The sequence below is a fragment of the Hypanus sabinus genome, chromosome 6 (genome assembly GCF_030144855.1).
Source record: "Hypanus sabinus isolate sHypSab1 chromosome 6, sHypSab1.hap1, whole genome shotgun sequence".
Lineage (NCBI taxonomy): Eukaryota > Metazoa > Chordata > Chondrichthyes > Myliobatiformes > Dasyatidae > Hypanus > Hypanus sabinus.
In genome coordinates this window covers 147,789,994-147,812,380 of record NC_082711.1, presented here as the reverse complement: position 1 = coordinate 147,812,380, position 22,387 = coordinate 147,789,994, and the positions used below count along the sequence as shown (strand labels likewise).

Genomic DNA, 22,387 nt, shown 5'->3' with positions numbered 1-22,387 from the left:
TTATTTTCCCTATTAATTGTGAATTCTAACAGCGCTTGAAATGGCAAAATACATCATATTTTATGTTGAAAGCTTGTAACTTTTGCTCTACACCTCTTAGTAATGGACCACCATTCAAGCTTCTTCCTTGACAAGCTTTGATATAACCACGGATGTTTGAAAGCCAACTATTAACTTTGGAATATATGAGCAATAAATCCAAGTTACTGAAGGCAAGCTACTGCCAATTTGTGGTTAGTGGTTTCTTCTTGGGAATGATTGATGGGACTGAGCTGAGGAGGGAATTGGAAAGTGCACTGTCTCAAATTCCACAAGACCTGATGCAGTAGTAGTTGGCAGACATTACATCTTCGCAGCTCAGCACCGCATCTCATAACTGTTTTCACCATGAAAATTAACCTCTTGATAGCTCTCTTAAATACCCCTAATCAAACAGTGAGTAACAATGTTACCTCTGCAAAACTGTTGCCATTTTGCTCATTAAAAAAAACTTAACTCCAAGGGATTTTCACTTATCATACTCAGCAGAGGGAAAGATGGAAGCATTGTTGACCCAGATGTGGGTTTGAAACCAACTATAATTATACCGTATATTTACAGGCTCTGGGCTTAATGAATGCAGAATGATCCTACTCTCCATGTTGACTTACGCATGTAGTCTTAAAGCACCTGCCAACAGAATATTTAACATGTTAGGCACTTCCTGAGATTTGTTATTGAGCATTGGCCAATCTCAAAATATTATGTAATTCAATAGCTCCGCATTATCCTGGGCACACATGAAGCTCACTTCTAATTCATTTAGGTTCAGGATAAAGGAAGCCAAGATGTCATGGTTAAGTGCAAATGTACAGTTCATGGCCTGCCTCTTTTCTATTCCTCTCCCATAGTTCTTCTCCAAGAAGCAACACACACAAAATGCTGGAGGAATTCAGCATGACAGGCAGCATCTATGGAGAGGAATAAACAGTCAACCCTTCAGGCTGATTTCCCTCATCAGGTCCAAAAATGAGTTTTAAGATCTACTCTAGCAATTCTTTCCTTTCAACATTAAAAAAAATAGTGTAATGCTGTAATCGAAGAAAAATGTGTTTGAGGAGGAGGGCAGGGGTCCCCAAACTTTTGTTATGCCATGATCAATAACATTAATTAAGGGTCCATGGACCCCAGGCTGGGAACTCCTGTGTTAGAGGAACAATACAGACACCTTTATTGACATTTATAAATTCCAACAGTTGTCATCATCTCCCAAGTATCTTAAGAGGGAATTTAGTGGAGGAAAAAAGTGGTGTTAATTTCGAAAGTGGACATAGCATAGACTAAACCAATCTATCCATCCAGCCATCTTGGCACCAATCAACAATTAAATTACTAGCCTGCCAATTCAGAGGCTGCTCTAATAATGCAGAGAACAGAGTTCAAATTCCACTATAGCAGCTGTGGGCCTTAAATTCAATTAATAATCTGAATTCAGAAACAAAGCAGCTGTCTGAATAAACATGCCATAAACCCCATTTAATTAACTACTCTCCTCCAGAGGAGGAAATCTACAGTTGAAACCAGATCAAGACTCCAGATCCACCAACGTAGTTGATTCTCAATAGTCCTCTGAAATGACCTGGTAAGTTACTCAATTTTAAAGGCAATTGCACATGAGCAATAAATGTCATCCACATTCCAACCAAATCTGACATCAAGCCATATCCCATGATCATATGTTTGGCTAGTGGGGTACATTTTGAAGAGAAAATAAGAAGTAGAAGAGTGGAGGGAGCTTTCTTGCCTTGCAAATGAAGGCTTGGTTGCCAGTAATGGAGCGTTTACATTTGGATTCCAAATTTGCATTTGTATTCCAGCATCTGAAGGCTGCTGTGACTTCATTTACATTTGTAGTTGAAGAGATCTGAACTGAATTGTAGGGCTGTAAAGAGTCTTTAGGGAGTCAATACCACGGCAGAGAGAGAGGCAATGAGTTCAATCGTTCCATATTTAGGAAAAGAAAATTTCTTGTCATCTGGGACTGAAACTCAGATTGTAAAAAAAAAGAGACAGCAGAGGGATCAAGAGATCTGCTGACATGGTGAAGCTGGCTGTGATCAACATACTTTAGGGGTGTTGCACAGGAAAAACTAGGATAAGTAGGTCAGGATTCTTGGGTGAGCAGTGGGGGTATGTTTTGGGAAGAGATCAGACTGCAAAAGCAGCCAGGCAATTGGTTGGCTCTTGCTGAATAGATAATAATGAAACAAGATAAGGTTATTCCTCCAGGCTAGAGAACAGTGGAAAAATATACAAGGTCTGTGTGGTTAAGGCTTGGAAGGACAAAGAGAAACAGATTATTTGTTACAGTCACACAGGACATCATCAGAAGCTTTGACATTGCCAAAAAACCTGACTAGAGGAATTCGAGCAAGGTTTGGGAAGGATGGACATAAATTCGAGAAAGTTGAAGGAGTTTATTAGCTCATTTCCAACCTCCCTTCTTATTTTGTATTATTTCTGAAGACCAGGAATATACTAACAGAGGAAAAAATGTCACGAATAATATCTGCTGATTCTGTAGATGAGGAGAGCGGTGGCTGATGAATTTGGGTAATAAGCTTCTTGATGAACACAGTGTAGAAAGACAGAAGGAACACATTGCAGAAAAAAAATTAAAGGAAAAAAGAAATTGGAGACAAATGTAATCTTCAATTAATGCATTAGTGAAAAAGGGGAGAAAGTACAGGTAACTGACAAGGAGAGAGCAAGAAGTATTACAGCTACCTATATAAAAATTGGATCGTGGAATATAAAGTGTAGAATTGAATGTAGATTTATGGAACCTGCATGCAGATCTACCTTCATTGCTGCAACAGCTAACATATATACCTGGATAATTTGTTAATAATGCTGGCATATGTCACTATTAAAATGTCTGATTTGTTTATTGAGATACAGCATGGTATAGACCCTTATGGCTCTTTGCGCCGATAGACAGTGGCAGGAATTCTATTCATCAAAACTCCATGTGAACTGTTTCTTGAAGAACACACACAAGCTGCTAGAAAATCTCTGCAGGTCAGGCAGGATACATGGAGAGGAATGAACAGTCAAAGTTTTGGGCTGAGATTCTTCATCGGGACCATATGGCACTGTTTCGTTAGCCAGTCAGCAGCTTAGTGCAAATCCATGAGCCAAAGAAAATCTAATTTTACACCTTGCAGTGTGGAAGGAGGGAGGTTTGAAAGGAGGATGAGGAAGAGTGATGGAGGCAATGAGCAGAAAGGCAAGGAAAGCAGAATGTGCATAAAGATGAAATAAAGGAAGCAGCTAAGTGTTAAACCCTAGATCCCTTTGCAGTTCTTTTTTAAAGCTGTTTGCAGATGTTGGTCACTATATAAAGGCCACCACATCTCACTAGGCATGGAGGTTCATTTACGAGGAAGGGTGGGTCTGGGCTGATTTGTTTTTCTTTGAACAGAAGGGGTAGAGGAAAGATTGGAGAGAGGAATCATTTGGTAGAGATTTAATAAACATCAGATATATTGAACAGTGAGAGCTGGTTTCCTTCAGTGGAGAGTGCAGTGTGTATTACGGAAGAAATCCTAAGTACATTTAAATGAGTATTTGAATGAGCAGTTGATGTGTCACAGCTGACAAAATTACTCAAAGGGCTGGAAATTGGTGTTTGTGTCATTTTAATGTTCTCAGACCACACAAACACAATGCACTAAATGGCCTCTGCGCAACTGAAATTTCTATAATTCAGCACTGGGAGCTCGTTAAACAATCAGCCTGTGTGTTTAACAGGGACCTACCAAACTGAAAAAAAGGGAGAAGCTATTTTTATTTCAGGAAATTATAAATCACCGGTACAATTGCAGTTTGAGGGCATGGGAGCACTAGACATGCCATACCAACAAATCCCAAGTGTGAATGAATGAGATACGAGGAAAGATTATAAAAACCTCAAGCTCGATTGCCTGCAAAGAAGGTCAGTTAAACTGGGACCTCACAGAGACATAAATATTAATTGGTAGCACTGAAGTAAACCCAGACTCATTTTTCAAATTAATTCACATAAATATGGTAACAGTATAAACTCAAAATTATGCATTGATTTTATGCATAGATATAAAGATGAAGAACTTTTCATTTTCCAATATCATTTTACTTTAATAGCTACATTTTCACAAGATCCCAGAAATCAGCTAAAATAAAACAATAATCAAGTAACATTATAGCTATTACAAAGTAAATATCAGGCAGTCTAATATACAAATAATAATAATTCAGTATTACAAAACAAAGTCAAAGATTTTTAAAATCATCATCTTTGGATCTTTTACATCCATCAGGGAGATGGCCTTTGATAGTACAGTACTACCTTAGTACTGGAGTTACAATTTAACTTCACTCGAGTCTCTGCAGCGATACCAGTGCATTAGTAACAAAGGATCTATGAACATCAACTGGCTGTGAAGCAGCATGAGTAACTCTCTCTCGTCTCTGCCCGTGAAGCTTGAGAGGGGCACAAATTTGACTGAGCGTCAGTGAAAGTCAGGGCGCAAGCAAACACGCGGCACACAAGGGAATTCCTAGAAGTGTGGATTTCTGCAAACAATTCTGTAAGCAGATGTGGAGACGCCGATCCCATTTATAAGCCAAAACAGGCAAAATTTCAGACCACAATAGAGTTCACCACACAACCAGTGACGAGAACCCCCCACTGTGTCACAATTCAGTTTCTGTAATGACTACCAACCAGCTGATTGATAAGTATATAAAGGCCAAGAATTTGGAGGGCGCAGTACAAGTGAACAGCGCACTGATTATGTCTTCTTGTGTGGCGACGAAACGTTTGCAAATGGATTGCCAAGATCGATGAATAACTCAACCCAATCATCAGCCACTTGAGCTACAGATTTTCCAAGCTATTTCTATTAGTAACAAACCACAGTGGGAGTCCAGTAACAGAGGGCATACTGAATAGCATTTGAATTTTGCAGACTCCATGACTTGCATTCATAAATGTTCTTGCATTCAATGTATTTTAATTTTTGACAGGCATAGGTAAGATGAATGGTAACAATCTTTTCCCCAGGGTAGGGATGTTCGAAACTAGGGGGCATAGGTTTAGGGTAAGATGGTAAAAGATTTAAGAAATCCAGAAGGCAACTTTTCCTTATAGAGGGTGGTGAGTAGATGGAATGAGCTGCCAATGGAAGTGGTTGAAGTAAGTAAGGAAGTGTCATCTAAGAAGCAATTGGATACACACACAGAGAGGTGGGTGTGTGCTGAATGCAGGAAATTGGGACTATTTGGGTGGTCTCTATGGATAGCATGGATTTGTTGGGTCAAAGGGCCTGTATCTGTGCTATATTGCTCTCTGAATCTATGACCCTATGCACTACAGTACTGTAAATGGCTTGCAGTCATCTAGCACGAGTTGGAGATATCCCCATGATGCCCTCTCATTATCTCCTGTTTATCTGTCATTTTGCTTCACAGCACACAAGGCACACAGACCTTTTCCTCTTCCCTCCCACCTCCTCTCTCTCTTCCTCATCCAACTTTGCATCCTCTCACTCTGACCCAACAGATCGGATGGTTCTATCGTTACTCTTTGCCCCTACATCTCGCGTGCCCATCCCTCCTCTTCATTTGCTCTCATTTCCCCTCTCTCCCTCCACTTCCGACTCTACTGCTTTTCACCTCTCTCACTGCTTTTCACATGTGTTTGATACTCAGTGGAATGCAAGGCAGCAGGAGTTTGAGACAAGTAACATCACTTGCACATGCTGGATGTTAGGTGAGCACTCCATAGGATTACTGTGGGGTCAAAAGGGATGGGGGAAAACATTTTCCAGTGTAATTGTGATATGCAAAATAAATGCCGCCTATGGACTTTGGAGCTCTGTTTGGCATTGTGAACCAGAATTTGGGAGTTCCTGCCTTAGGAATGGAAAATAATCTACCAAGAAGGAAACTGGGAGTTTCTGGCAGATTCTCAAAGTGTACAGTATTTGATGTCTCAGTAAATGACAGGCAGTGGTTTGGGTTTTCAAAAGGGTCAAAGAGTGACTTAAAGTATTGGAGTGATGGGTGGTATTTGGCTGAATAGCTTTATCTCTGCATTTGCAATGTTTCAGCACCATTTGGGTTTGACTGTGTGTTGCCCATTGAGTTTTGTTCTTAAATTGCATTATCTTTATTCACTAACTTTTCTAATAATGATCCTACTGTACAGTAAAAGTTTATTTGACCTACCTTATTCTACTGGGTGCTATGACTTGGGATTGGCGATCAATGTTAAACATTTGAGAATGTAATGCCCTGATTAATATTTCTACTGCTATGCTGTGAGGTATTTCACTTTAGTAGTCTTCTGTAAAAGTCGTGTGTCCAGCTGGTAGAACGTTTTGGTTTTGGCTAAAGATAAGGGGCCATGTTGTTCAATTTAGGAATGCCGTGTCAGCCAAGCAGGATAGTGGGATCAGGAGAAGGTTCTAGAGGGAGCTGGGTGGAGAGAGATTCGTGATGGACAGTGGTGGGCTTCGTGATCTTTCGGCAGGAGATGCAGAGAAGAGAAGATCGGGAGTGATGCCCATAGGATTCGATCTGACGGGAAGTCATAATTGCAAGGAGTGCTTCGTGAGATGAAGGACTCCAGGACGGAGACTCTACTGGTGATCAGTGATGAGAATTCTGCACCGTGAGTAATGGTTATACACAGCTTTTGGAAGAGATTAGCTCAATGATCATGTGCACATTTAGAATGGGCCCATTCTTTTCTTACTCTTAATAACTGTTTGACAAAGCTGAAATTGGTAAGTATACTCCCTTTATAATTTTATGCTGGTGTATGATTTGTCATCCAACAACATTGAATGATATTCTACTTCATGGTCACATTCATGAAGACTAAAAATGAACATCTACCCATATTAATCACTGGCAGCTAAACACAACACTGGAAATGGTACAATGTACAATGTCCTTCCAGACCCATGCACCCACTCCATGCTGAAATTATCAACTCACTAACTCTGCCTTTGAATGAACAGTTCGCCTCGGCAGGAGCAGATTCCTCACTTATTGCAAAGGTTAACTGAATCTAAGCTATAGTTCCTTGCCAACGACCAAGATATTACTTCAATCAGGTTGTTGCTGACCACAGATAGATCTAAGTCACAATGTCCCCTTACTTTCTCAGTTTTCTACTGAATCTTGAGGATCATTAAGAGCTTAGCGTGTGACTCTCAATGCTTTTCTATCACAAGTTTAAGCTCTGCTGATCTCAGATCCATTTCAGCAACAAGTTCAGGTTGAGAGCAGCACACGCATACACAGTAGTGTGGGATCTCCGATTCTGACTTTAACCACATGAACACAACATGGACTTACTGATTTCTAGTTGTCGTTGGATTCGTCCTTTGCAGCGCTCCCTGTAGTCAGTCTGCGTACCATTGTACTCGGACATCACTTCCACAAATTTACGAGACAGCGTGGAGTGCTGCAAACAGAAAGGAACAAGGTTGGAAGTGTAGTTATGGATTAAACTTGATTAACACTGCCACAGCATGTGCTGTCTAGCGCTTTCCAGTAAAGCAGAACATCTGTTATGTATCCTGCATCGAACTTGTTTCTATCCAACCCCAGAAAAACCTGTTAATTTACGATACTACTTGTACAACTCCCTGTATTTGAATCTGTAATATGAATAACAGTTTTCATCTTATAAAGAATATGTTGCTCAATTTTACTTAATCTTTACTTGCAAATTAGAAATACTGTAAAATTTGCACTGTTTCTTACTAATAACATTTTGTTTATACTACGTGTTGCGTTACAGTGATCAAGGGGATTAAGTTGATTTTTGCAAATTCTAAGGAAGTCGCCTTAGAATCTGAGCAATCCATTCCAAACCTGCCCCTGAACCATTGCACATTTCTTAAGTTTCCCAGAGAGCTTCTTGGAAACTTCTTCTAACAAACACACCTAGATTGCAGAAGGAGCAGTGCCCATCTCCCCAGAGAACAGTGAATATTTTTCATCTCTTCTGACTCAAACCTAGTAACAAGCCAGAGCCTGTTAAACTACATATGAAGTTATTCAGAAGAAAATCAACTTGGGTGGAACTCCAAAGTCAGCATTCAGGCAGATTCTTCAATGCTAATACTCTTGTCTGATCTTTGGTTTCTGTGCTTTTGAGTTTCAACTTGCTACAATCTCTAGAGACGGTAGATGATTTTGTATTCTCTCCATTATTTAATTGAATGAAACATCTTTTTTTCTTGTGTATCACCAGTAAAGGAAGATTGGAAATAGAGATAAAGGCTGGGAGGTGACAGACAAAGGCAACAGTGGGCTGTAGATGATAGAATATGATGGGAGATGAAGGGGGAGTAGAGTATCAAACAGGAGAGATGGGTAGGGTGGATAGGAACAGTAAAGAGAGGGGACCCATTGGGTTAAGTGTGTGGCTAATGGGCAGATGGAATAAGTGGAGGGGAAAGAGGCTGAAACCCACAAATTATTCTGTCTTATCATTCTATCTAGTATAAATCAATTTAACCACATAAAGCACCTCAGATTCTTTCCTGAGTTCAATTCAGAATCAGGTTTAATAGCACCAGCATATGTCATGAAATTTTTAATTTTGCAGCAGTACAAGGAACATATGCTAGATATAGGGGGAAAAACTGACTTACAGTAACTATGTATATTAATTAGTTAAGTTAAAATAAGGCAGTGCAAAAACCAGAAATAGATTTAAAAGAATTGGGGGTAGTGTTCATGGGTTCAGTATCCAGTTAGAAATTAGATAGCGGAGGGGAAAAAGTTGTTCCTGTATCGTAGCATGTGCCTTCATGATTCTGTATTTCCTTCCTGATGGTAATAACGAGAGGATTGCATGTCCTGGGTGGTGGGGGTCCTTAATGATGGATGCTGCTTTCCTGAGGCACCGCTCCTTGAAGATGTCTTGGATACTATGGAGGCGAGTACCCAAGATGGAGCTGACTAATTTTACAACTTTCTGCAACTTCGATTCAGTCATGGATTGATTATAAAGAAGGAATAGGTTACTATTTGGAGCAAATTATATTAATGAAATGTCAACATTGCTTTCAACAGCTGGTGATAAAATGCATGTTGATACAAGTTTGGAATTTTAACTATTTTGGCTGTCCTGCCATTTTTTAAGCCTTAGGACTTCTACACAAGTTGCAGAATGACAGGACAATCTAGGTAGGCATGGAAACAAGTTGCATTCTGAGATAGGAAGAGGTTCTTGTTAATTGTGATGCAGCCATTGCAACAGCCTTATCTTATGACGCTGGTGCAGTTTAATCACATTATGGAGACGAACAGCCAGTTGATTTTGCACCACGATCCTTCTCCAAATCAGAGAAATTACACTTAACCTGATAGATCAGTGAGGCTTCTCAGATATCGGCATAGCCAGAACTTAATGACATTTGTGAAGGGTATAACCTCAATTAGACAGCAGAGATGGTATTCATATTGGTTGCTTATATAACTACCCCTGAAGCACCAAAGGTTTGCAAAATATCGAAGACTGATCATAAAATAAGGGTAGGCCACTCAACTCCTCAACCCTGGCTCATCATTCAATGCAATCATTACTGATATTTTGCCAGTTCTCTGTCTTTCAAAAGTCCATCTACTTCCTCTTTTAACTACCTCAAGATCTAATACCAACAGCCCTCCAGGACAGAAAATTTCTGAAATTTACCACTTTGTAAGAGGTATTGGCTAAGCAACTAGTTTTAAAAGACCTCTCCATTATCTTGTAACTATGTCCCCTTGTTTGAGATTCTCTCACTTAAGGAAACTTTTCGACACCTCTACCCCATAATGTCTAGTCACAATCTTAAGTGTTTCAATATCACTACACATCATCCTTCTGAACTCCCAAGACTATAGAAACAACTTTGTAGCTGCTTGTCATAGGACAACCCTCTCATCCTACGAATCAACCATTTTTAGGCTCCCTCAAATGCCAGTATATCCTTTTTAAATAAGGGAACCAAAATTGTGCAGTTATACTTGAATGACCAACTGGATACACTCCTGAAATGAGCTCCAGAACTGATGAAGAAGGGTCAAGAAGTGAAGCCATCAATAAAACCATGTCTGGATGCCATGACAACAATACCTGATGAGCATCGGGGATCAATACCAGAACAGTCAAGAAAATCAAAGTATTTAAATCCCAACAAATTTGTTCAATTTGTAACAGGTAAATGTTGTTGGGCTAGTGATGCACCATCAATAACTCTTGGAGACTGGAAGTGAACGATGGGCTTTTATTAACAGCGAAAAGGGAGCACGACCACGACTGAGGGAGGAGCAGTGCCTCCAATTGCCTTTATACAGGGGTCTGTGGGAAAAGCCACAGGAGCAGACAGCAGAGGGGCATGTCCAGACAGGTATACACATAGTTTACCACAGCTGGTTTCATTCTTTCTTGCCTTTCAAAAGGGAAAGTAGTGTGCTATCTGCAGATATGACATCAGTGCATGACAAATTCAATCATGTTACATCACCCAGTAAGCATACAGTTAAGTGAAAACTAAGAACCTTCAATAATCAAGGCACACCTTCCAGAACTTTCCGTGAGCTCCCTTGTCACTCTGTATTACCTCACTACAGGCTAAGAATCATAGGAGTGCTGAGAGAAGCATAAAGAATTATAAAGTACTGAATAAAATTATGATAAGGAGAACAATTTCTCCACAAGCAGAGCCCTGTGGAGAAATCATCAATACTGGAATAAGAGTAGTTAGTGTTACTGCTTCATAACTCATGTTCCCAGTACCGTCTATGCAGGGTATACATGTTCTACAAATAAACTCTTTCCTGGGCTTCCAGCTGGGTACACCTGTCGATTATAATCACCATCTCGAGGACTAACTCTGCCATCTTTATTCAGGAATGATGATGGCAGAGTTTGTCATCAAAACGTTGCTTATAATCGATACCTGTACTTGGCTGGAAGCCCAGGAAGAGTTTAGTTGCCATGTATGATGGGAAAGCACTAGATACCTTTTTATATATTTTCTATTCATGACCATATTTCATATTCCATCCAAAAGAATTGCTGGTATGTTGATTGGCAAAAAGATTCAACAGGGAACAGATAGGCCTGTGATATGACGGTAGCAGAAATATACTGTATAAAGGGTAGGTGAAACGGGTCCAATGAGATCCCTCCCTTGGGTGTCAGCCCGTAGCCATTGGGCTGAATAGTCTTCCTCTGTGCCAAACAAAGCACAAGAAAGAATAATTAAAACACAAGGCAAGTTCAAAAGCACTGGAAGCCAAGTATGAATGAACCAAAAGTAAACACAACAGAAATAATCAAACTGAATGAGCAGGAGAAAGAGAATAGTTCTGCTGCTGATCAGAGGTAGTAGACATCTGCATGAGGGAAGAACCAGTGGCAGCCAGGGAGAGCAGTAGGAGAAGGAATTGATGCAGTCGAGCAAAAGGAATCTGGTCCTGAAGAAAAAAGGCTCAACTCTCCCATGAAACGAAAACTTGAGGCAAGCAGGAAGCAAGATGCTGGATCAAAGAACCTCACCAGAAGAAAAAGAACTCAGTGCTTTCTGAAGCAGCCCAGCGTTGAATTTACATATTTTATACGCCCACTCTGCTCTCTAGGACGAATGATCATTCCAAATTTATTCCCATTCTCTGACCACGGAGGCCACTTTCAGTTTTGCACTTGTTTCAGCCTATGCAAATTAGGATTCCACTTGAACGGAAGAAATTCAGATGGAGCCTGTGAGAACTAATTTCATAATTAAATTGGTCGACTTAAAATAGGACTCTTTGGTTACCTGGATGGGGAATTCACTATTTTGAAAGGGACACGTTAGTTCAATCTTGATGGGGCCAACTCAGGTCATGTCATAATTTATATCAAACTAATTAAAATGGAATAATTTCATATTACTTTCAGGTCTACCACATTCTGGTAAATTTGTCTATTGGTGAAGCGATAGTCTTAGCAAGACCAAACTTACCTGACCTACATTTTGACTGGCCCAGTTAAAATTAAACCATCTGGGTCCACAGTTGAATATCATATTCTCATGCCTTCAACAAATGCGCATTATACTTCCACAACCTCCCTCCCTATTTGAGCTGCTAGCTGCCTGTACGTGGCACCGGGGCACCTGTTGCCAGCAGAGTGGTGCAGCAGGTATTGCTGTTGCTTCCCACTCTCATCCTGACTTCTAATGTTACCTGCAATGAGCTTGCTAGCTCTCACGGTGAGTGTATGCCTTTCTCTTGTGTACTCAATTTCCTATCCACACCCCAAAGAAGTGCTGGTTGGTACATTAGTTCCTCTACTGTACGTTATCCAAAGGTGACTGACAGGAAAATAGCTATAGGAAGAATTGGTTAGAAGAAAACAGGTGGGGGGGAATTATGAAGTAGGATTACTCTATCACTCAATGGGCTTAATGGCTTCCTTGTCTGTTCGAAGAAAATACGACATAAAAGCTTCTGTCTACCTGTTCATCTCGTCTTGTAGCTAGTATTTAATAACTTGCTTAATCATTGCTTAATGCTATTCAATTCATTTCTGTCTCCTCCCTTACTTCTGTACCATTCCTTTCCCATTGGACATAATGCATTTATATAGACAATGCCAACAACATCTTTCTGCATGTCTTCAATAGTAAAAAGCCTTACACCAGGTTCCATCCTTCACTAAACATTTACCCAAAGTGCCAGTATAGCATTATCTCCAATAACTTTAGATCTCTCCAACCATCGCACATTTTTTCTACCTTGCCTTGTGTTTTAATGAATTAGTGGATATTTTTCCTTGTTTCCTTATTGAACATCTACTATTATTGTCACTTAGTTTTTTTTTCTGCTGTTTTGCTTGCATCATTCTATATTCCATATCTTGCTCCAAACTCAAATTATTTTTTCCCTGGTTTTGAGCGAGTCCATAAGTGAACTACCATGTAGTGTTTTGTTCTCCTGTTTGGTGTACTTTCTTGGAAGTGGAGGTTAATTTCCTTCATGAGGATCATATGAGGAAATATTATGCAGAATGGGCATGTACTCTCTGGAGTTTACTGGAGTGAGCAGTACTGTCATGAAAGTCATGTTTTTGCAGGGGAAGTGCTGGGATAGATGTGATGAGGATGTTTCACTCGTTGGGGAAGTCTAACAATGTGGCATATCTCAGTTGACCACTTATGACTTAAATAAGAAGGGATCTCTTCTCAGATGATTTAAAAACTTTGGAATTCTATATACCAATCAGTTGTGGATACAACACTGTACACACAAGAGGACTGTAGATGCTTACAGAGTCAAAGAAAACTACAGCACAGAAACAGGCTCTTCAGACAATCTAGTCAGTGCTAAACCATCTAAACCACTTATTCCCATTGTCCTGCATCAGGACAATAGCCCTCCATACTCCTACTATCCTTTTACTTATCCAAACATCTTTTAAACAAGCTCGCATGCACCACTTGTGTTGGCAGCTTGGTTTTCACACTCTCATGACCCTCTGAATGAAGAAGTTTCCCTTCGTGTTCCCTTTAAACTTTTTACCTTTCATCCTTAACCCATGACCTCTAGTTGTAGTCCTACCCAAACTCAGGGTAAATGCGAGCAGGCTTTTTCCACTATCGACACTCCTCATAATTTTGTATACCTCTATCAAATCTCTTCTCAATCACCTATGATTCAAAGAATAAAGTGTCGCACTTGTGTAATACAGGTAGTCCCCTGGATACGAACGTCCGTAAATCCATTGCAAGTGCTGGTGATGCATCAAAGAAAAGGAAAACGATCACAATTGAAAATAAAGTGGAAATAATAAGGCAATCGGAAAGAGGTGAAACGTCATCAGTCACTGGAAAAGCGTTAGGCTACAGTCGGTCAACGATTGGAACAATTTTAAAGGATGAAGTGAGAATAATAGAGCATGTGACAGGCCCTGCCCTGATGAAAGCTACAATTATTACTAAGCAACGCAGTGGTTTAATTATTGAAATGGAAAGGCTATTGATAATTTGATTTGACGATCAAAGTGCCTATTAGCTTTACTTCAGTGCAAGAAAAGGCTGGAAGCCTTTTCAATGATTTAAAAGCTGCACGTACAGTAAGTGAAGGTGATTGTGATGAAGAACTTATTGCGAATAGGGGCTGGTTCAATCGTTTCAAAGTGAGGGCAAATTTACATAATATTAAAGCGCAAGGGAAACAGCGAGTGCCGATGTATGTGCTGCGAGTGAGTTTCCTAAAATGTTTAAAAAAATTATTGAGGAGAGAGGTTATGTGCCAGACCAAATATGTAGATGAGACTGGCTTACTTTGGAAACATTGCAAGGCTTCAGCTGATCGTCGGCTTGAGGAAGGAGGACGCTGTTTGTTCTCCTTCTCTCTCTCTTCAGTACAGTACTGTACGTGGTTACTTTTATTATTACTGTATTATTATTACGTAAAGAAGAAGAAAGCCCTTGACTCTGAGTGGAGTCATCGGGACATCGTCATGATGGCATTTTTTTTTAGCAGGCTTTCTTGTCTAAACAAGGTTGAGTTGCTAGCTCGATGCTCAACCTAGCACAGATGGAAAGCGTGCAAGGGAGCCATCTGGATTCGAACTTGGGAGCCTTCGCTCTGAAGTCCGGCGCTGATGCCACTACGCTACCAGCTGGCCATTATTATTATAACCATATAACAATCACAGCACGGAAACAGGTCATCTCGGCCCTCCTAGTCCGTGCTGAACTCTTAATCTCACCTAGTCCCACCTACCCGCACTCAGCCCATAACCCTCCACTCCTTTCCTGTCCATATACCTATCCAATTTTACCTTAAATGACACAACTGAACTGGCCTCTACTACTTCTACAGGAAGCTCATTCCACACAGCTATCACTCTCTGAGTAAAGAAATACCCCCTCGTGTTTCCCTTAAACTTCTGCCCCCTAACTCTCAAATCATGTCCTCTCGTTTGAATAATCATGTCCTCTCGTTTGAATAATCATGTCCTCTTATTTGAACTGTATTATGTACTGTATTATTGTGTTTAAGATATTTTAGTGTATTTGGAAGTGTTTCTTAACTGTTTTATATGCATAGAAAGGTAAAATATATACTAAGACAGACATTTGACTAACTGACGCTAAATAAGAACCGTTATGTACCTGTTCTGACTTAACCTACAAATTCAACTTAGAGACAGACTTAGGAATGGATCTCATTCATAACCCAGGGATTGCCTGTATGAGTAAAACATCAAGGATATTACTCCGCCTTTAAGGATTTTATCATGTGCATAACTGCTTTTAGGGTTGCTACATTTACAGAGTCCTTGAACTAAGTACCCACATTTAGTTTGAATTCCTCATATCTCAACATGCCAAATCCATACATTCTGCAAAGGATTTTGATGTCAGTTAAGAACAGCTTACAAAGCCTGATATCCAATCAGATTTTATGGATAGCTTGTGGGAGGGAGGATAAAAATCAGACCAGCCATTCTCATTGTTTGATGGAAGCATGTGAATGGCCTATTCCTGCCCTTACACTCTTGGTTCTAATGGTTCCAGCCAAGTGTGTTAAAGGTTTATTCCTATTGGTGGAAATTGCCCCAGTTGTCCTGACGTTTTACGGAGAAGTAACCTCCTTCATTTATAACGTAGATCTAATAATTTCGAGCACAGTTTTTGTGCTAGACGCTTGAACTGATCTTTGTATGGTAACCCTCATTCCACAGGATCCCTGAGCAAGCCTACCAATTTTCCTATCATTACTGACTCTTTCACAACAGACACGGTGGGCTCCAGCGTGACATAGGTGACATATTTTGGTGACATAGGCCTCTTTGTCTATATTCTTTAATCCCTTCAACTGAATCCATGTACCTCAAATATGGATTGAAAAACAAGAACTTGCTGAGCTTTTTGAATTTAACTACACCCATTTGGAAAATTAGTAGTTGGAAGTGTACACAGCAGAGATTTTAAATTGCATTAATTGTTCTTTAATAACTTTGTGACTGAGGAGATGCCAGAGGCTCTCCCTTGGGCAATTTGCTTTGAGGAGACAATATATTTTGGAACACATTATTAACAAGACATTACCTGTGCTTTTGGCTCACAGCATTTATTGATGATGTATGATGCATGACAATTCTTCAATGGAGAATTCATTCCAATATTTAACAATTCAACCTAAAACTGATGAAAGTGAAGTAGTTAAGATGGAATTGCTTTGTATGTGTATCCCAGTGCTTTTCAGTATAAAATGAAGGGGCAATTTCCATGATCATCCCCCAATGTATAATCACAATTAGTTTAATGAAGGATTGAAGTGGTTTCATGAAATGGCTGGAGAGATCAGCAAGGTACTGTGCGGAGAACTGTTGGATACATTGGGAGTGCAGCAGGAACCGGGTTCGCCCAGGAACATTTCCAAACACAGAGAATGCAGCTGGGATCTACCAGCTGAATAGGAAAGCACATGCAGTGCATTTCTAACAGTAGCAGCCCTGTAGAGGGAGGACATTTGAAGCAGCATCAGTGCATTCCATCCTACTGCAGCAAAGGATGGGAACTTTGGTAGTAAGAAGAGGTTTCTGAAAAACATAGAAAGCAGATCCCACATTTGGATGGTGGGCTGAAACAGTCCAAAAGAACGCCTGACACCAACTTGCAGCGGATGGACACTAGTGATTGAGGAAAGGTGAAATAGACATTGACAGGGCTGGGTCAACGGAGAACACCATGATTACAGCAAGGAAAAGTCAGAGGATCTGAAAGCAAATGTGGAACCACAGAAGGAGAGTGCAGAAGCTGAAGCAAAGAGAGCTGCAAGAAATGAGCAAGGTTAAGAAATGTGGGAGGTTCCTGAGCAACAGCTTCCATGACCACTGGTGCTGGTGTGGATATAACTGAGACAGGGAGCAGATCCATCTGGCAGCTGAAGGAGTTTGTAATTATAAAGCTATTTATCTCCATCTGCCCATTTTTACAGCATCATCAATGATCACAATGGAGCCTGTCTTGATGAAATTTAAAGGCGAGTCATCCAATAAATCATTGAGGAGGAATGCTGCATCATCCAGAACATTACTGATAGTATTTCATTATAAATGTGAATTCATAAGTGTGGGCTGCCATTGAAAAAAAATCCAATTATTCACTGAGAATTAATTTGAGTCAGGAATAATGTTGTCAAGGGGCAACCATTTTGTCAGACATCATTCTATCATACCGGTTCTGGCTGTAGAAGCAGGCAGAGAACTGAAAATTGTTTTATTTTTCAGAATGCAGCTCTGACAATTTCAAAACCTAATTTCGATCCTTGAAGAAAGTAACATAAAAGTAGCAATCCTCCATTGTAAAGTATCTTTCACCTCATGTTTGAAATTCATGAACGTGTATATCTACTATGTTAAATGGGCTTTAAATAATCTGCCTAGAGTTATGAAATTGGTAGGCATAATAAGTAATACTGGTCACTTAGCATCAACAGCAGTAGCTTAGTTGGGTTGGGGCCAAGTATATTTATACACCAAATTTTGTAGTTTTCACAGATTTTGTCTGCTTTGTATTAACTTTCTGGTCAATTTAAAGCAGTATTTGATCAGTAGTCACCTTTTAAAGAACAGATTATTTTACTACAATGGTGGAGGCAATTTCCATTTTACTTGGTATAGAACATCCAATTATAATGGATGTCCCAGCAAGCCAAGAACCCTGTGTATTAAGCAAACACTAGGAAATCTGCAGAGGCTGGAAATTCAAACAACACACACAATGCTGGTGGAACACAGCAGGCCAGGCAGTGTCTATAAGGAGAAGGACTGTCGACGTTTTGGGCCGAGACCCTTCGTCAAGACGAAGTGAGTCCTGACTGAAGGGTCTCGGCCCGAAACATCGACAGTGCTTCTCCTTATAGATGCTGCCTGGCCTGCTGGATTCCCCCAGCATTTTGTGTGTGTTGTACCTTGTATATTAATTCTACTTTATTTTATTGTTTTCCTGTAATTATATTATGCAAAATTGAAATACATCCAATTGGATCGTTACTCATAAAAATTAAAATGTTATATCTATTTAATGACATTTTGAAACACATAGCCAAAGATAATAAGTGATACTTATCACATTAGAGCTTGCTATTGCTTTTATTAAACAAACCATCCTTCTTGAAGTTTAACTTGGTTAGGAGAAAGCATGTTCCTTCAGCCTTCCATTTATGAAAATCACTGGGTGGGTGTTCCCGCCTCAGTCCAATGATCACAGCTTAAGCACATAGAAAGGCTATACTAGAGAACTGCATCCAAGTTTGCAGACTTCAAAACCACTCAACGTAGTGGAAGCAAGGTGCTTATCAACAGCCAAGACAGACTAAAATTAAATGATGCAAGAAGAAATGGTTGGAGATCCAAAAATATGAGGTATCGTCTCACACATAATTAAACAAGCTCTAATTTTGAGAAACTCAATATCATTAAGGGCTTGACAGGGCAGATGAAGGAACAATATGGCCAGAATATCTAGAACCAGAAATATTCTCACTTAAAGAACTTTTGGAATTTACTACCAAAGCTTTGAAGCTCTTTGCTGTGTAAATTGAATATACAGAGATTAATTGACGTTAATGATATTGAGGTATATGGGATTAGTACAGAAAAATGGAGACAAGGTCAAAGACCAGTGCTGATTTTATTGAAAGCAGGCATGAAGAGCTAAATGGCCTACTGTATTTTCTACCTTTTACGTTCTTGCCGCCTTCTTCAGTTTGACACATGCATTTGTCCAGCCCACCCTGAAACATGAACAGATCAGGTACTGGTCCATGTGGCTGAGTCTTAAGCAGGATGTAAGGTGCTGAAATCCCCATTCTGTCAATCTAATCATCATAAAGCCTATCTGGATATTTACAGCAATGATAAGATGGATCTGTTGTGGGCCTGGAATCTCTGAGTTCCGTAAGGCAATTTGGCTGCAGTATTATTACCCAGTCACTGCATGGATCTGCATTGTGTGCAACCTGCAGCTTTGACGTCTGCTGTGACGGTGCGCAGCTGAAGACCCAATGCACTGAAGCAAGACCATCTGTTACTGAAGGACAGTGCAGTCGAGAGAATGACAAAATCATTACCCGCAAAATACTGAATTATGTAAGACAAATGCTGTCTAAGTTTATTACCAGTCACTCAAACAGACTAAAACAAAATCATCAGTATGGGACTTGCCCAAAGATGTACTAACGTTTTCTCGAATGCGAGGATGTTGAAGCATTATTTATTGACCTCTCATTTTGCCAAAAGATCATTCAGCTGCGCTTCAAGTGTAAATGAAAATCAGGATACAGAGCACATACAGAGCTTCAGCTGCACCAGGTCCCAGAAGGATCTGTCATTGCTTTGTCGCCTCTGGTTCCTGGGATACAGTACAGCTCAGTCCACTGGCTTGAGAAAAGTCTCACTTTCATGTTCATGTCTGGGACAATTGTAAGCTCAATTAGTGTGAGTGAGCCCACACTCAACTCAACAGCTTCTTCCCCTCCGTCATCAGATTTCTGCGTGGTCCATGAACATGGAACATAACACAGTATAGACCCTTCAGCTGATGATACTGTGCCAACCTTTTAACCAACTCTAAGATCAATCTACCCCTTTCCCCTGCATAACCCTCCATCTTCCTATCACCCATGTGTCTAAGAATTTCTTAAATGTCCTTAACGTGTCTGCCTTTCCCATCACCCCAGTAGCATGTTTCGCACGCTTATACTTTCCTCCAATATCCCTAAAATTATGTCTTCACATATTATTACGCGCTAGCTCATTATTCTTTTTTTGCACTATTTGTTTTGTAGTTTATAGTGATTTTAAGTCTTTGGCAGAAAACACCACATTTTGTATTGGATAAGATGGTGACATTAAACCTGATTCTGAGTCCACAGCACACAACTTCCCACAAGATAAAGCAAGACATGATGCACGCTTCAAATATGAGATAACACCACCAACTGATTGAAACAGCAAATGAGCTAAAGAATATTTGTTGTCAGTAAGACTCTAATGCTACCTAAACTGTTTACAGACATCTATATGTATTTAGAAGATCTCAAATTGGTCCTGAGTCAATTATTGCAATTGATCTGATCGCAAGGGCAAGAAATGGTGCATAATAATATGCCTTCCATCTGTACAGGAACAGTCTTTCTTCTGTACTTGATATTTATTATACAAAATGGATATGCTTAATGGTTAAAAAGTAAACTCATTTTCCTTTTAACACATGCTCTCCCCAACCTTGGAATTTTTGAGTGTATTTTAGACTGCATGGATATTGTAAACTGCATCCACTTTGTACTGTACCTGAACTGAAATGTTATGTACAACCCTAACTTCAATACTAATTTCATCAATTTGATTGTATTACTTTAATTCATCATTATCCAAATTAGATTCTAAAGATTTTGTTTTCTGGTGTCATTTCCTTTACAACAATGGTTTCCAAACTTTCTGAATGAAGATGCCATTTGTTTCTGCTTGGTACATTAAAAATCAAGCCCTTCCTGCCACCCATCCCATCAATATCTGATGTCAGTAGGGATGGGCACCTGAGGACTGCCAGTGGCCCGACTGAAGAGTCGCTGACCAATTGAGTATATATTTATTTACTTCTGCATTTTCTGTGAACTTTCTGATGAAACCGCCTCTTATTAAAGCCACTTGAACCGTCCATATCCTGCTGAACATACCAAATTGGAAAATATTGCTTTAGACCAATTCAGACCAGCTGGGCAAACAATACTGAATATACTGTGTTAATCGCAATAATTCATCTTTCCAATTATTACTAACTATTCCCTTCTTTCAGAAAACCTAATTATGTTGATTGGCACTAAACTGCAGCAACTAAACTGACTCAAAAGTTCTAGCAGCTTTGTTTGGGAGATCCATGAATTACTATGCATTATCAGTTTAAAAAAATAGCAATTTCAGCACACATCCAGTCTCCTGTGCACCATTCCATCATGCCAGGGGATCAAACCTGGTTGAAGGAAGCCAGCAGAAGATGGGGGCAGGAGCCACACTAGAGATACCTAAAAAAAAAAAGTTTCTAACCTCCTTCAAGAAGACCAGCAACCTTGTCATAGGGTTTAGAGGCTTGTGTGCCTCACTGACCAGGAGAACTATCTTGGCTAGATCAGGACCTTGTGCTTTGGCTTTGGTAGGGCCACCCATGCCAAACAGGTCAATGGGTAGAGGTCAGGCTCCACCGGGTTTGGGGGCTTCAGCTCAGGGCTAACAACCCTGACTGCTTAAAAAAATTGTTACGTAAACAGTAGTGAAGCATCCTTCCATAGCAATGTGCAATAGAGATGGCAGTTGGTCAAAATGCCATTAGCGCAAGGACAGTAAGTAAATGCTAATCTGCTGAAGCAACCAATCAACACTAAACAATGGAGGCATCATACATATACAGAAGTAAACAATTTTGTAACCGACAGATCAGATCAACACTGCTCTATTCACTTATGATCGGTGATGGATATTAAACTGTTACTCGTGGAGCCAAAAGAAACTGCAGATACTGGAAGCTGAAGCCAGAAGCAACCTGCTGGAGGAAACTAGACGGGTCAATCAGCATTTGTGAGATTGCTGACGTATCAGACCAAAGCTGCACCAGGGCTGGGAGAGACAGCCCTACTGTGAGTCCAGAAACACAGTGGTAAAGGTATGAATGAAAAATTTATAACTTTCTTCACCGAGAAGCGGTGTGAATAAACTCCACTTGGGTTCCCAACCATTGTAAAGTCTGTGTTGTCGGTTCATTTCACTGAAGGCTTCAATTTCTTAATACAGTGTCCCAAAGCTGGATGTGGCAAGAATGGACCTCCACATCTCCCTGGACTATACTTCTTTCCACTCTGCTTCTTTCAAGGATTCTATTCCATCCTCCCACTTCCTCCATCTCTACTGCATCTCACCTGATGATGCCAGCACCACACCATTTGATCCATTATATATTTTTCCTCAACCCTCAAGATCGGAGAAATAATTGCAGATTGGGGAATTATGTAACTGTTCAGATCACAAAAGGTGAGCTGAACCTTCCAACTCTCAGTTGAATTCTTTATTTCACTCCCACAAACCAAGGCTAGTGGTGCTCTTGGTAAAATATAACATTTCATGCTCAGTTTATTGTCATTCAACTGTTTGCATGTATACCGCCACACTAAACAACATTCTTCCTGAACAAGGTGCACAACACAGTCATATAACTCACACACATAACCCATAAAGTAACGTTACCACAAATAAATTAGCAAATAACAAGGCGCACGTATGATAAAGTTTCATACGTGATAA

The 22,387-nt window shown here is 40.1% G+C and overlaps 1 protein-coding gene across 1 annotated transcript in view; it reads right to left on the bottom strand.

The window, feature by feature from the left end:
- The window catches only part of LOC132395096 (syntaxin-1A-like), a 282,164-nt gene that overhangs the window by 70,521 nt on the left and 189,256 nt on the right, over positions 1–22,387 (bottom strand). The window contains exon 6 of the mRNA XM_059971402.1: positions 7,390–7,498. Within this exon, the coding sequence (XP_059827385.1) occupies positions 7,390–7,498 (109 nt within the window). The remainder of the gene's footprint in view (positions 1–7,389; positions 7,499–22,387) is intronic.